At 36.9% G+C, this 14,076-nt stretch overlaps 1 protein-coding gene across 2 annotated transcripts in view; it reads right to left on the reverse strand.

The window, feature by feature from the left end:
• Positions 1–14,076, reverse strand: part of pls3 (plastin 3 (T isoform)) — a 47,952-nt gene that overhangs the window by 20,101 nt on the left and 13,775 nt on the right. The window contains exons 1-6 of one of the 2 annotated variants that reach the window (XM_073820385.1): positions 11,600–11,757; positions 9,284–9,393; positions 5,372–5,535; positions 2,724–2,853; positions 2,260–2,392; positions 2,081–2,162 (exon numbers count right to left, since the gene is read on the reverse strand). In XM_073820385.1, coding sequence (XP_073676486.1) covers positions 2,081–2,162; positions 2,260–2,392; positions 2,724–2,853; positions 5,372–5,535; positions 9,284–9,344 — 570 coding nt within the window. In that variant the 5' untranslated portion in view covers positions 9,345–9,393; positions 11,600–11,757. Of the gene's footprint in view, positions 1–2,080; positions 2,163–2,259; positions 2,393–2,723; positions 2,854–5,371; positions 5,536–9,283; positions 9,394–11,599; positions 11,758–14,076 lie in introns of those variants that run through there. The other variant, XM_073820386.1, reaches the window with a different exon arrangement.

Consider the following 14,076-nt stretch of genomic DNA (forward strand, 5'->3'; position numbering starts at 1 on the left):
TGCAATAATTTCACATTTAATCTTCAAATTAATGTAGAAACAACAAAGACAATCTTTTTCTTTCATGAATGATGGTGAGTATCAGTGATGCGCGGGTTGATCCAAAATGAGCAGGTGCCTGCGGTCACACGCGGTTACGAGTCATCCAAAAATATTTTTAATGATATTCGGGTCGCGGTCGGTCGGTCGGGTCGTTTGAAATAAGATGCTAATTAAACCTTTGTAATTTATATAGTACTAGACACAATTTTCTATGAAATACATAGACCTACACTTTATTGGCTGAATAATATTTACCTTTTGAATGTTGAGCGTTATTAACTGTTGAATAAATGCTGACGCGGGGCAAAATGCCCGATTTCCCAACATGTTGAACTGAGCAATGCCATTGTACCATTTTAATAGGCTACTTTTAAACGCATATAGCTCAGTAATGTCAGCTTTATGTATTTTCTGAGAGGGGGTGGGATTTTTGTTGGGAAAGTCGGGGAGAGACGCACACTTCCATTAGACTGGATAAACACATGCAGCATCTGAACTGTTAAGAAAATGGTATTCCTAATAAATGTCTCGAATATTTTGATTATGTCCAGCGCTTCTCTTTGTTTTTGGAATTATTAGACACATTTCACTGTCTTTTCAAATGCCTAGGTATGTTTAATTTCCTTAATTATAAAATTTCTAGCACTATTTATAAACGTTTATTCAAGCAATAATATATAAATTATCTCATGTATATGCTTGTTTAAAACCAGGGAATAAAAAACGAATTCCAAGTAAAAACTGTATTTTTTCCTTTACATTTCCAGAGAGAACGAAACGAACGAAATTAAACATTACTTAATAAATTCAAGGCACTATAATTTCCTTATTCATTTGATACTACTATTATAGCTATACAATTAATATATATAAAATAATATTATTTTGTCATATTCGTGATTCCTGAATTTATATGAACACTTCGTTTTGAAGTGCATTCGTTATGTTTGTATAAGAAAATTTGTTAGCCTAGCCTATTAAGTTGATTTAATATTCTTGATAATTTTTAGAAGAAGTTAAAAGTTAAGAAAAAAGGAATTAGCTTGTAGTCTATATATATTTAGGGCTATAGGCTAATCTTTTTCTTAACTTTTATTACACTGTAGATCGAAATAAAATCGAAATAAAATCATATAACATCGGAGAATCACTGACATAATTTAGAGTACTTCGAAAACGAAACTATGTAAATCTGTATAAAGGAAAGACAATATAAATCACAACAAGAACAATCTGTATTTTTCTTGTAATCAAGAACATTTCTTTTGACAAAATTACCTAATTAATGCCGAATGATGTTTGACAGTGAACGCATCTCCACCACATATAATCGCTGGTGTCAGTCACAAATATTAAAAATGCGGGTCAGGAAGCGGGTCGGGTACAATATTTTCTTCTTTTTTTTTGCGGTCCGAGTTGCGGGCGGGTTAGTTGAAAACGTCGGTCGGGTTCAGGTTGTTTATACATTGACCCGCGCATCACTGGTGAGTATCAACATTGCTTACATTACTAGCATTACTGATGTAACCACTGACATTAGCCATTCAACATTAAAGTATAATTGAGAGCTATCAATTTTAACATTTATTAGATTTTAAAAAATTACAACTTCTAATTTAAGTGAACTTAAAACAAATTTCACATAAACCCATGATTTACCTGTGCCCTTCAATAAGTAGGAAATATAGAGAAATTGAATAAACACTAAATACTAAATTAAATATGGAAAAATCCTTAAAGCTACAAAAGTTATTGATTTCCTCATTTTTCTTTCATTCTTTGATTAATAGACATCACAGTAGCTGGGTTATTAGGCTGCTATTACTTTAAGAGCTGCCGCTGCTGAACATGATGCGGATCTGACACTCATGCTCGTAGTTTCATTTGCGCTTTAATATGATTTGATACTGGCCACATTTGTGCATGCAATTGATCACTCTTGCGCTTAATGCGTTAAATATTTTTAACGCCGTTAAATTGGAAAAATTAATCGCCTACACGCAAATTTTGAAACAAAAAAGGAAAAGCAGAGCCAAACCTGTATTGTGAAGGGTGTTAGTTTCTTCTTGTTGATGGTTCTCTCATCAATAGTATCAGGTACTGACAAGTTGATCATTTTACTAAAAGGAAACAAAGGCACATGCATTTAGATGGTTTTGTAAACAATGTAAATTAATAAAATCACAGACAAGATGTTAAGGAGTGTGTCTAACTAACCACAGCACAATGCCGTCTCCCACAGCCTTGAAGAGATCATCTTTATTGGGATTCATGGGCAACACATGTTTACAGTCGGGGTCTTTTTCCAGCGCTGTGTTGATCCAGTTCACGAAAGCGAACCTCTCCTCCTCTGGACGAAGATGCAGAAAACAAGATCACATACCACTAACTACTAAAAAACTAAACTAAAAACAAAGGTACAGTATGTACTATAAAGTTTGTTATTGCATTTTGGACCTGGTGTTACTATATCATTGTTTGAAGTGCCTTGGAGTAGCATGTACTGTAGATTTCAAGATATGCATTTGGCAATCAGTACAAAAGACCATATTATTATCATCTGAAACTATTACTTTACCTCGGTACCACACTCCAAGACAGTGGGAAGTGTGGTGCAAATGTAATTACAGCAAAAGGAAGCAGTGGTTTGTTTGATCCAGTGAAAGCAGAGGCGTTTTTACCTGAGAAGGAGTGCTGTGTGCCCGCACTGGAGAGCTCAGATGTGCCGCCGATAGCCAAGATACCCTCTTTCCTGTTGATGGCCTTCCGGAAGCTCTTTGCGATGTCACTGCTCTTCAGCTCTTGAAAGATCTGTGCAGACACAAGGGACCATAATATTGATTAAAAAAATCATGCTCTGTAATTGTACAGCACCCACAGAGGCAACTTTTAACTTGTCAGAAACTACTTTGCTTAATAAAACAACAACAATAGTAAACATGTTCTCCTTGTTATTTTTAACAAGATACACTTTAGACACGTTCCTAACTACTGTATAAGTAACTTTGCAACTACTCTACTGTACATGTCAATTCATTTGCAACTACATGCTAACTTATTCTCAATAGAGTATTAGAGACTGTTAGACTGTCAAAATAATTTGACATATGTGACTCTGGACCACAAAACCAGTCATAAGGGTCAATTTTGAAAGATCTATCTAGACAATATTTGGCCAACTATTTGAAAATCTGCAATCTGAGGGTGCAAAAAAATCTAAATATTAAGAAAATGGACTTTAAAGTTGTGCAGATGAAGTTCTTAGAAATGCATATTACTAATAAAAAAATTACGTTCTGATATATTTATGGTAGTAAATTTGCAAAATATCTTCATGGAACATGATCTTTACTTAATATCCTAATGATTTTTGGCATAAAAGAAAAATGTATAATTAAGACTGGTTTCGTGGTCCAGGATCACATAGTAATTGCAAAGTTACTTACAGTCAGTTGAATGTCTGTTGGGAGGAATCAAAATAAAGTTTTAGCAATCTAATTCCTGCTAGTTGACATGTGGTTGCAATGTGATGTAAAGTTAGTCGAATGTCAAATGTGGATTCAAAATAAAGTGTAACTTTTTATTATCTAAAATCTGTCCTTGACGCCATGCTATATTGTGAATATAGTCAGTGTCCAGTGTGTCTAACAGCAACTTTTACCCTGGGACTTTAGCATTGACTCATGTACTGTATTGCTTAAATATACACCAACCAACTTACCCATTACATGAACAAGAAAATATGTATTACTGAATACACAAGCAGACATGTGGTCAAACACACACAAGGTCTTTGAAACCAAACAGATGCACATATTTTCTGACATGTGGCATCTCTGGGTAATTAAAGCATGACTGTCAGTGCCAAGTGGAACATCTAGTGAACGGAGGCTGCTAGCAGCTGCTCATAACCTCCTCACAGAAGTGCAAACAAACACAGGGCCGTTCAAAGGGACGACACAGGAAGCATCAATAGTCTCAATCAAACAGTTTTAATGTTAAATATCATAGACCAGACTCTACAGATATGGCTTGGGTCTTTCATTTAAATGTCAAAAAGTTTGCAATAATTAGGATTTTGTATTGTTTTTAAAAGAAGACTCTAACGCTCACCAAGACTGGAATCATTCTAACAAGCTGATTTGCTGCTCAAAAAACATTTCTTAAAACTATCAATGTTTTTGCTACCTCCTATTTTTGCGGGAACTGATACACTACTATTCAAAAAGATAAAATAAATACAATACAATATAAATATAAAATACAACTTTTATTTTAAAAGGACAGTACATACATTTATAACGCTACTAAATATTATATTTCAAATAAATGCTTTCTGTTATTCAAATACGTTAGGTATTGTTTTCAACATTAATAATAATAATCAGAAATGTTCTTGAGCAACAAACCAGCATATTAATTATGATTTCTGAATCATGTAACACTGAATACTGGAGTAATGATGCTAAAAATTCCACTTTGTATTTGTTCTTCAAATTAATGCAGCCTTGATGAGCATTAGAGATTTCTTTTATTCCAAACTTTTGACCAGTAGCATTAGTTTTGGGGGATTTTTGACCTATTGTATCATCTGATCAGATAGAAAGTAGGCAAAAAAATAATAATTTCTATTTAACCCACACAGTTCGAAGCATTGTGTCTGTAGCATATGGGATGAGTTCCAAAAGAACCTTTAATACTAACTGTTTGTATTCTACCATTCTTTTAGTAACGCTAATTAAAAAATGCCATCTGGATTCAACACTGAAACTCTAATCTCATTGTAAAATGTATTGTCTCTTTATGCTGAAAGCTACTGCTGATTATGCAAATCATGGATTTAAAGCTGTAAATGATGCTTTCTGAACAAATTGTTAAGTTTCAAATTCAACTAAACTTTACATACCATTCTTACTTACTAATTCTGGCTAATTCATTAATCATGCAGAAACCTTTTCACTTTAATCATTCAACTGTTTCCTAAAAGGTGTAACTTGCATTCACCCATTACAATCTCAAGCATATGCAGCACAATATCTGAACAGTATGTGATAGTGTAAATGTTTTTTTGTTTTTTTCTTACAACTATTTGATTTGCAAATGTTAAATCTATAGACAGAACAAAGCGTTGATTCACTGGACTACATTTTATTATCCAAAGCACTACAAAGGAAATTGGAGGGGGAAAAAAGTGTGTAGGAAGTCTTTAGCATAGTTTCGATGTGTATGCAAATTTTCCTATGTAGGATGTGGATGTATAATTATTTTTGATTATTAAGGAATGTATATGTCCCACATCCATGAGGGGAAAAGGGTTGCAGACACTTACAGACACAAACTCATCAAAGCTGATCCTATTGTCCTTGTCTTTGTCACCCTCCTCCATGAGTTTCTGGATGATCTCTCGGACTTTGTACCCTGGCAGGGGCAGATTGGCCTCTTTGAACAGGTCATGGAGCTCATAGTCACAGATAAAGCCATTGCCATTCAAATCTACGGAGGAAAATGAAAATGAATGATTTAGTGTCAACATCATGCATCCTGCCAACAAGCACAAAACATTTGGGTTGTAATTAGGTTTTGTTGCAGTTCAACAGCTTAAAGGGGGTGCTTTTTTCAAACCAGAAAAGTGACGTCGACGTGTCGCCATTTGTAGTTTCTGAGACTAGTAGTTCTCAGGTAAAACGTGTTTTTAAAACACTCATGGTGGACTTACAAATGTTCTGATGCAGCGTTTTGTGAGTACATAACCTATTTACACTACTGTACAAGTTTGGTAAGATAACTTGCACGTTTAGTGGTGCAATTTACCAGATACATCACATGTACCAATCACTCCTGTAACAAGCAATTCGAAAAACTCTAATATCTCCATAAATGTTCGACTAAGGTAAAAAAAAATTTGGATGGGGTATTTACATGGGCTTCGGAGTGCATAGCAATGAAGTCAATTCTACTCCGAACCATCCCTTTAAGAATGTCACAACTACAAAGAAAAAAATTTGAGGACATGCAATTTAACTTGTTTCATAAGCAAAAAGCATCAGCATGTGTGCATATATGGATGCAAAATAAAACTTTTTGTAAATGGGAAGACATCTCTTGGGTAGCCTAAAACGTCAATATAACAATAGAATATCTAAGTACAAATACAGCTATACACTTAAATGAAACATTGCAAAAATAATGCTTTTATGCTTATGACTAAAACAGGGCACATTTAAAATGAGTAATGGTTCAGACTGAACACGTTTACGTTGAACATTTTTACTGATCTTCAAGCAATGCATTCTTGTATTACTCACAAAAGAGAAGCAACGCAGCCTTAGATTCTGGCCAGAACAAGGTATCTTGCTATTTGCCAAATATGTGAAAGTACATTATGCTTGTTTTGCTAAAACAGAGCTGTTGTGTTATAGGATCTGTCTAGTAAATACTGTTTGCAATACTAAAACAGACTAAACAACATTAAACGAAATGTCAGCCACTTGGGTTTTCTAGTATGTGCATTATAACACCATGACATTGGCAACAGTTTAGGCCTCAATTTTCTGCCCAGTCTGCTGGAGAAATCAGATAAATGGGAAAATGCAGTTTGAAGCACATTCTTGTCAAGCACCATGAAAAACACCCAAATTCCACAAACTTTTAAACCCAGCGTTTAAGAACCGCACTATACTCTACAGTATACTGACATACCATATTAATTCTCTACTCATACTCTATGCAATATTCAAACTCAGGCAGTTGCTGATATGGATGTTCCAGGCATTTAAAAACCACTTTGACAAAATTCACTCCTGAAGTACACTAAGAGTTCATGTAGAGCAAACTTGTGCTATGAGCATTAGCCAGCATTGAATAGACAGCTGCACACAGTCATTTTCATTTTTGAGTTTTGGTGGAATGGACTTTCAATAGAGGGACAGAAATCTTTAGGTTTTTTTAAAGGGGTCCTATTATGCTTTTTCACTTTTTGAATTTTACTCAGTGTGTGGTGTGTATGTTTGGGCATAAAAAACATCTACCAAGTTACAAATCTCAAAGTCTACTCCGAAGGGGGATATTTAGTTTTTATAAAACTTCCTTTTCAAGAACTACAACGAATGGCTCCTTTGGACTACAGCGTTTGTTTTCCGGATGCTGTAATGTCACAACACGGTCCATTAGAATATCATTCAAACAAATCCCATCTACGGAAATTCGAATCGTTGGCGGGTGAGGAGGGATGAGGTGGGGGATTCGCCTAACTTTTGCGATGTAGCATGAACAGCTACTTCTGGGATGCTTCAGCAAGCCACATTGCGCCTCGTATAAACGCGAGCATTGACTAAAGTGTCCGTGAACTGCTCCGGTAGCCATGCTGAAGCCGCGTAGTCGACATGTGCATTACAGAGGGTCGAAACACACGTGAGCTGTGGCTGATGTAAACACAAGCATTGACTAGAGTGACGATCATCATTGTCCGCGTCGGAGCCAAGCCGTAGATGTGTGCAGTGTGTGGTAAGAGATTTATTCATCATACAGTGTAGATAGCTTCACTGGCCTTATGCTGGAGCTGGTTTGAGGCATGTAAATAATTAAATAAATTAGCACAATAATGATAGCATGTATCGTGATCTAGCAGGCTGACGATAGGACCAACACTACTGTAGCGTATTATTCACTCACCCTCCATGCATCCTAGGTGTATATGACTTCCTTCTTTCAGACAAATGCGATCGGAGTTATGTTAAAAATAATACTGGCACTCCCAAACGGCATAGACAAGTGTTTCTCTCCATCAGTCCAAAACAAGTCGATCCATAATAATAGTGGCTCACATGGCTCCGGAGGGGTCAGTAAAAGCCTTCTTTAGTGATCCAATGTGTTTTTGCAAGAAAAATATCCATATTTAAAACGTTATAATCAGCTAGCTGTTTTGGGAAGCGGCGTGGCAGGACTGAAACGCCGTCTAAGCTGTTCGCAATTGCAACGCAGTGGGACTGCTAACCAATCACAACACATTTAGTTTTTCTGAAGGCAGACCTTCATCAAACCCGGAACTAATTGAGCCATTTGTGCCAGCCTGGAGAAAAAGCTATTGTAATAATGTAAATTATGTGAAAAATAATGCGTTTTTCGAACCACCAAACAAGTCTTTATCGTCAACAAAAGACTTATGGGTTGGGAATGACATAAGGGTAAGTAAATGATGATGCAATTTCATTTTTGGATGAGCTAACACTTTAAAGAAACTTAGTAATAACACTTATTTAGCAGCTGACACTCTCAGTGTGCAAGTAAATGCTACTGAATAAATTATTAGATTAAAGATTAAAGATTAAGATTAAAGTCCTATTCAAAGTGAACTATAAATTTGAAAAATATATATGTGACCCTGGACCACAAAACCAGTCATAAGGTTAAATTTGACAAAACTGAGATGTATACATCATATGAAAACTCAATAAATAAGCTTTCTGTTGATATGTGGTTTGTTAGGATAGAACGATATTTGGCCGAGATACATCTATTTGAAAACCTGGAATCTGAGGGTGCAAAAAATTCAAAATACTGAGAAAATCACCTTTAAAGTTGTCCAAATTAAGTTCTTAACAATGCATATTACTAATCAAAAATTACATTTTTTTTTATATTTATAGTAGGAATTTTACAAAAAAATCTTCATGGAACATGATCTTTACTTAATATCCTAATGATTTTTGGCATAAAAGAAAAATCAATAATTTTGACCCATACAATGTATTTTTGGCTATTGCTACAAATATACCCCAGCGTCTTAAGACTGGTTTTGTGGTCCAGGGTCACATATAATAGTGGTAAACAGCTGCTGGTTTGCAGACAAGAGTCCATGAGGACGGTTCAAGCGCCAGGAAACAGGTGATGCCAAAAACTTCATGAGGTCAAATGAAAAACCCAGATGTCTCTCTGAGCAACACCATTGCAAACTGTCACAGGACAAGCCTTACAAGCAATTAGGGAGGACCGATAACAACATTACAAGAAAACAAACAGTCTAGAGTTTCCCAATCAATTCCATTTTAAGAAACCAAACCAGAATCTAAATGCCAATTCTTATTTTGGCTTTGTACAGTGATGTAGCAGTTTTTATCTACGCAAAGAAAACAAAGACAAATCAGTAGAACTCACAAGATACGTGAAGGAAAAAGACACCTTTGCGGGCGGCACGCCAAGTGATTAGAGTAGACAAAACTGGTTGGACAGGAAGAGCACTCACCGACTTTTCCGAAGGCCTCCCGCAACTCCTCCAGCTCGTCTTTGGATATCTTTCCTGCCATCTCCCAAAGAACAACCTGAAGCTCTCTCAGTCAAATAAAGTGTGTCCTTCTGTGGAAAGAAGGACAAAAACTTTATTGTCCAAGCTGTGCCAAATGAACACTGGCGACTGTCTTCTGGGAGAGAAACCTGGAAGAGGGATTGTACAGTAAGATGATAAGACATGCAAATGACATGCAAACGTCTATCAAGCATGCAACAGAGTAGACTATATTTGGGCAAAATGTATGTTCGAGAGGGCGTGTCAAGGCAGGTCCCTTTGAATGAAACCTCACCATAATGCAAGCAGCGCAGTGACGTGATTCTTTGCCACGACAAAGACCGAAACACTACTACATCTATTTAAAGACCTATTCATTGCTTGGAACTGGAAATCAAGGCTAGCAAAAGCCAAACAAGGAGTCATAAATCCACTATTTCACAGTGAAAACTGTAGAAGAGAAGATCAAATAGTTCGACTAAAAGGAAGAGACCAATCCACAGCCAAAAGTCAAAGTCTGGATGTGCTTCTTTGGAAGATTGGCGTGTTTTTTTTTTTATCAGTTATCAGAGTTAAGATGATGTGTGACAATCTGAACACCAGATGTGGTCCGACCTGAATTGTCCTACAGTCAGCCTGCTTTTGTTCAACTGTGAAATACAATCTAACAACTAAACTATCAAAAATACAGGTTCCAAACAGAGTTTGCAACAAGGCCATAGAAGAACAAAAAAGAACCTTCCAGTTTTTTTGATAAAAGAATCTTAAGAATCTGAAGGAAATTTTTTGTCTATAAAGAACCTCTTGTGCAATGGAAAGATTTCATTGATGTTAAATGTTCTTGGAACTATAGATGCCAGTAAAGAACCTTTATTTTTTAAGAGTATAGCATAAACCTTATTAACCAAGGTAAATATTTGTCCAGGATATCACAATAATTAATACAGTCCATTTAACTGCTGTATTTTGGCATTGATCCCAACATATCATTGAGCGGCAATAAACACATTATGGTGACGTACCGTTTGAATGAAGGCCACAACAAAATCAAAACTCTTGAGCAGTGTCCATCCACAACTACTGAACCGAGAACAGATGCAGCGCCTCCGTCTCAATCACGCTCTGCTGTACAAACTGACCTGAGATCTGCTTTTACATGCAGCAATCACAGCACTGCAGCACTATAAGCTGCCTGAGATGCATCTTCCTGTTCCTTACAAGAAGTCATGATGAATCGAGACACACCCGCGGCGCATGTCAACATCTCCATTCCTATAGTTGTCACTCTAGTCTAGCTTGTGTTTAAAAAAAAAAAAAAAACACACACTTTATATCATTAGCGGTGCAATCCACAATACCACACCCCTAGTTATGGAGTTCTAAAAATGTTCAAAAATAAGGCAATGCCAACGTTACATAATAGTTAAACTGCTTATTGTGTAAATAACCATTAAAGACAGCAGAGCAGACTTGTAAAGAAGATTATTGGCTGATTTTGTCTCAAGGTCTACATTTGATGTCATCCTTCAGCTATTCAGAAAGCCAACATGGAAACTCTGCTGGAATTTCTTAGAAAAAGACAAAAACAAACGGGCCAATTCTCCACCCTTGTGGCATCTCCTTCCCTGAGACAGTTCTGTGCGCTACAAACCTTAGAAGATAATGAATCATCAGTTTGAGTCGATTCTTCGAGAATTGATGATTTAATGAGTTTCTTCGCAATTCAAGTCCAGTATAATTTGACTAAGGTTTGTTTACTTCCCAAATGAGTGAAGACTAGTGTGACCTCATGGGACTGAGTCATGCACAAATCTAAGCAACCAGAGAATCCTGTCTAGTCACTAGTTTTCAGTGTCTCTAAGGACTGCACGAGTGATTGAACCAAGTGAAAACCATTATGCAGTGTTAAGTTACAAAGCAAAAGAAAACCGCCACCAAATCGCTTTCTCTAAGTTTTGATTCAAAAACAAAAACCTGACCATGTGCTCTTTCACACTAAAATGGATTTACCAGTCTGACGAGACGCAAAAACTCTTTAAATTCTAAGTTAAAACAACCACCCTTTTACCTCAAAGCTCCTCCAAACTGCAAACAGATGCAACAAATTTCAACTCAAACAACAGAGAGCTTTTACAGATGCTGTGCCGTTAGCAGAGCACCAGGGGAAAGAGACAGACGTAGAGAGAATGCTTTTCCCCAGCGTATAACGTTAATGAGAGAATGGGGGATGTAGAGGGAGACAGGAAGGAGGAAAAAAAGAGAAATATAGAGACAAACCGTCCCGACGTGAGCTGAGAATGGAGCTGTAGGCACCAGCGGTCGCAGCAGTAGAGGCAGTGCTTGCTCCACACCCTTCAAGGCTAATCTGAAACACCAGCATTCCTGCCTGCCTCACAAAGACCTACGGCAGCAAGTCATAACACTTCCTGACAGGCTATGGGAGTAGCGGTCGGCGTGTCCGCCGGAGAGGGAGGAGGGATAGGCAGGCACAGACGGAGAGGGAGAGGGGGAGGGGTGAGCGTGCATGCTTTGCTTTTTTCTTTACTACCAACGTTTCCATCCCAGATGTACTGAGTAATGCAATAAAGTCACGAGAGAGAGAAAAGGGGTGGGGAAAAGCTCAATGCATCTCTTAAATTCGCATACCGTCACCCGTTTTAAAACATCCTGTTGCTACTGGAGTAGAAACGTAACACAGTGGACAGACATATGCTGAATCACTTGGAAACACATGCTGATCATGTGATATCTTTGCATGTTTAAGCAGAAAGAAAGTTCAAATAAACAGATTGTGCTTTTATATAGTTAAAAACGCATGGTGTCAGTGAAAAACTGCCAACGGTAGGCTACAAAACTAAAAACATTTTGTAATATCTTCCCAACCTATCAATGATGAAGTAATTTCAAGGACGTCTGAGCTGGTCTATGTAACAAAGACTCATTCATTTGCCAAGGAAATGGGCCACATGAGAAATAACAAAACATTCCCAGAGACAGACCTTAAATGAGGGCGTACTGACCTCAAAACACACCCATACTGTTTCAATTCAGCATTACATTAATCAAATTTGGCATTTGTATCATAATCTTATTTTTTTAGCCTAAAGTACAAGTTGTTGGCAAACTGTGAATGGGCTCAGGGTTTGAGCGCAAGTTAAACAAGCCCACCTTCACATATTTTGGCCAGTCGATATGGCTCCTTTTTTGGGAAAGTTGCATGACAACACAAACGTAAGCTCATTACCATATGACCGATCACATTTGGATATCAACGCTTATTCAACAGAAACTTGGCCGCACCTTAATGAACAACAGAGTGAACCGAGCTGTAATTCACATGCAGTGAGGTTAGCCAATCTCATTTACATACAGCTATCTATTAATGAAATACAGAAATAGAAAGTTGGAATTTCTCTCCATTACAACTCCCTCAAGATTTGTGTAGTCACTACTAGATATGTTTCCAATAGGGATGCACCAAAATGAAAATTCTTGGCCGAAGCCAAACAAAATTACACACTGGGCTGAAGGCCAAGAATTTTCATTTTGGTGCATCCCTATTGGAAACATATCTAGTAGTGGCTACAAAAATCTTGAGGGAACACATTTTTTGTGTGTTTTTCCCCCATGTATTTTGCCCATTTTTCTCACCAGTGCATAAATTAAATAGCCAATATTTGCTTTTTTACAGTTTTGTTTTGCTTTTCAAAGAAAAAAGTCAATTACAAAACAACAATTTAAAAATATTTACTTAACACTGAACATTTTTAACATTCTAGTAAACATTAAAGCCTACCAACAAACCACAATTTAACAATATAAAACATTTGTAAAATAATATTCCTCGGCCATTTTTAAGACCCCCTTCTTGAATCAGGCAGGTGTTTTTAATGTACAAATAATTGCAGCCTTGCTGAGCAAAGGAGAATGTTATAATAACTGTATTAATAGAGCTGTTGTAATGATTGATATCATTATTTTTGTCTTACTTTTTATTTTTTATTTTACCGAACAACAGTAAAATGACAATACTAACATTTAGGAATGTTGACTTTTATTTTGGCGGAAACCCACAAGACCTCAGTACTCCTTTTTTTTGCTGACAGCAGCAGATTTATGAATGATTCTCATCTAGGGATGCTCACTTCGGTTAATTTCCCTGACCGACAACTGCTGTGATGATACATTAAAAATACAAGCAAATGTTTTATTTTAACACGCAAACAGCAGCATACAGAGCAACAACAAAACTGTATTCACATACTCAAATTATCACGCATCAGCAGCGCTTCTGAACAGAGAAAATCTGAATAAAATAAAATAAATAAAACATATAGGCCTGCACTGAATATATAAATTAAATAACTATGATCGCTGCACGTAGGGCTGCACGATTAATCGCACGATGTTGTGAGGCGCGTTTAGTCAATGAAGCCAATTAATACACAGAGACGTAAATCACTGACAAGCTACGCCGAATGCGATTTTGAGCACGATTTGGCGTAGCTTGTCAGTGATTTACGCCTCTGAACGCTCCAGCTGAATGCAGCTGAACCCACGTGATGGAGATTTACTACTAATCAAAATACCGGCTTCATTGACTAAACGCACCTCACAACATCGTGCGATTAATCGTGCAGCGTTTCAAAGTCATTTGCTGCACTGCTTTGTGTACCATTCTGAAAGCGCCTCCTGCTGGAAGAGAAACACATAGAGTTGTAAATGTGAACTGATGGATCCACAAGATAATGATA

Source organism: Garra rufa, chromosome 16 (assembly GCF_049309525.1).
Source record: "Garra rufa chromosome 16, GarRuf1.0, whole genome shotgun sequence".
Taxonomy (NCBI): Eukaryota; Metazoa; Chordata; class Actinopteri; order Cypriniformes; family Cyprinidae; genus Garra; species Garra rufa.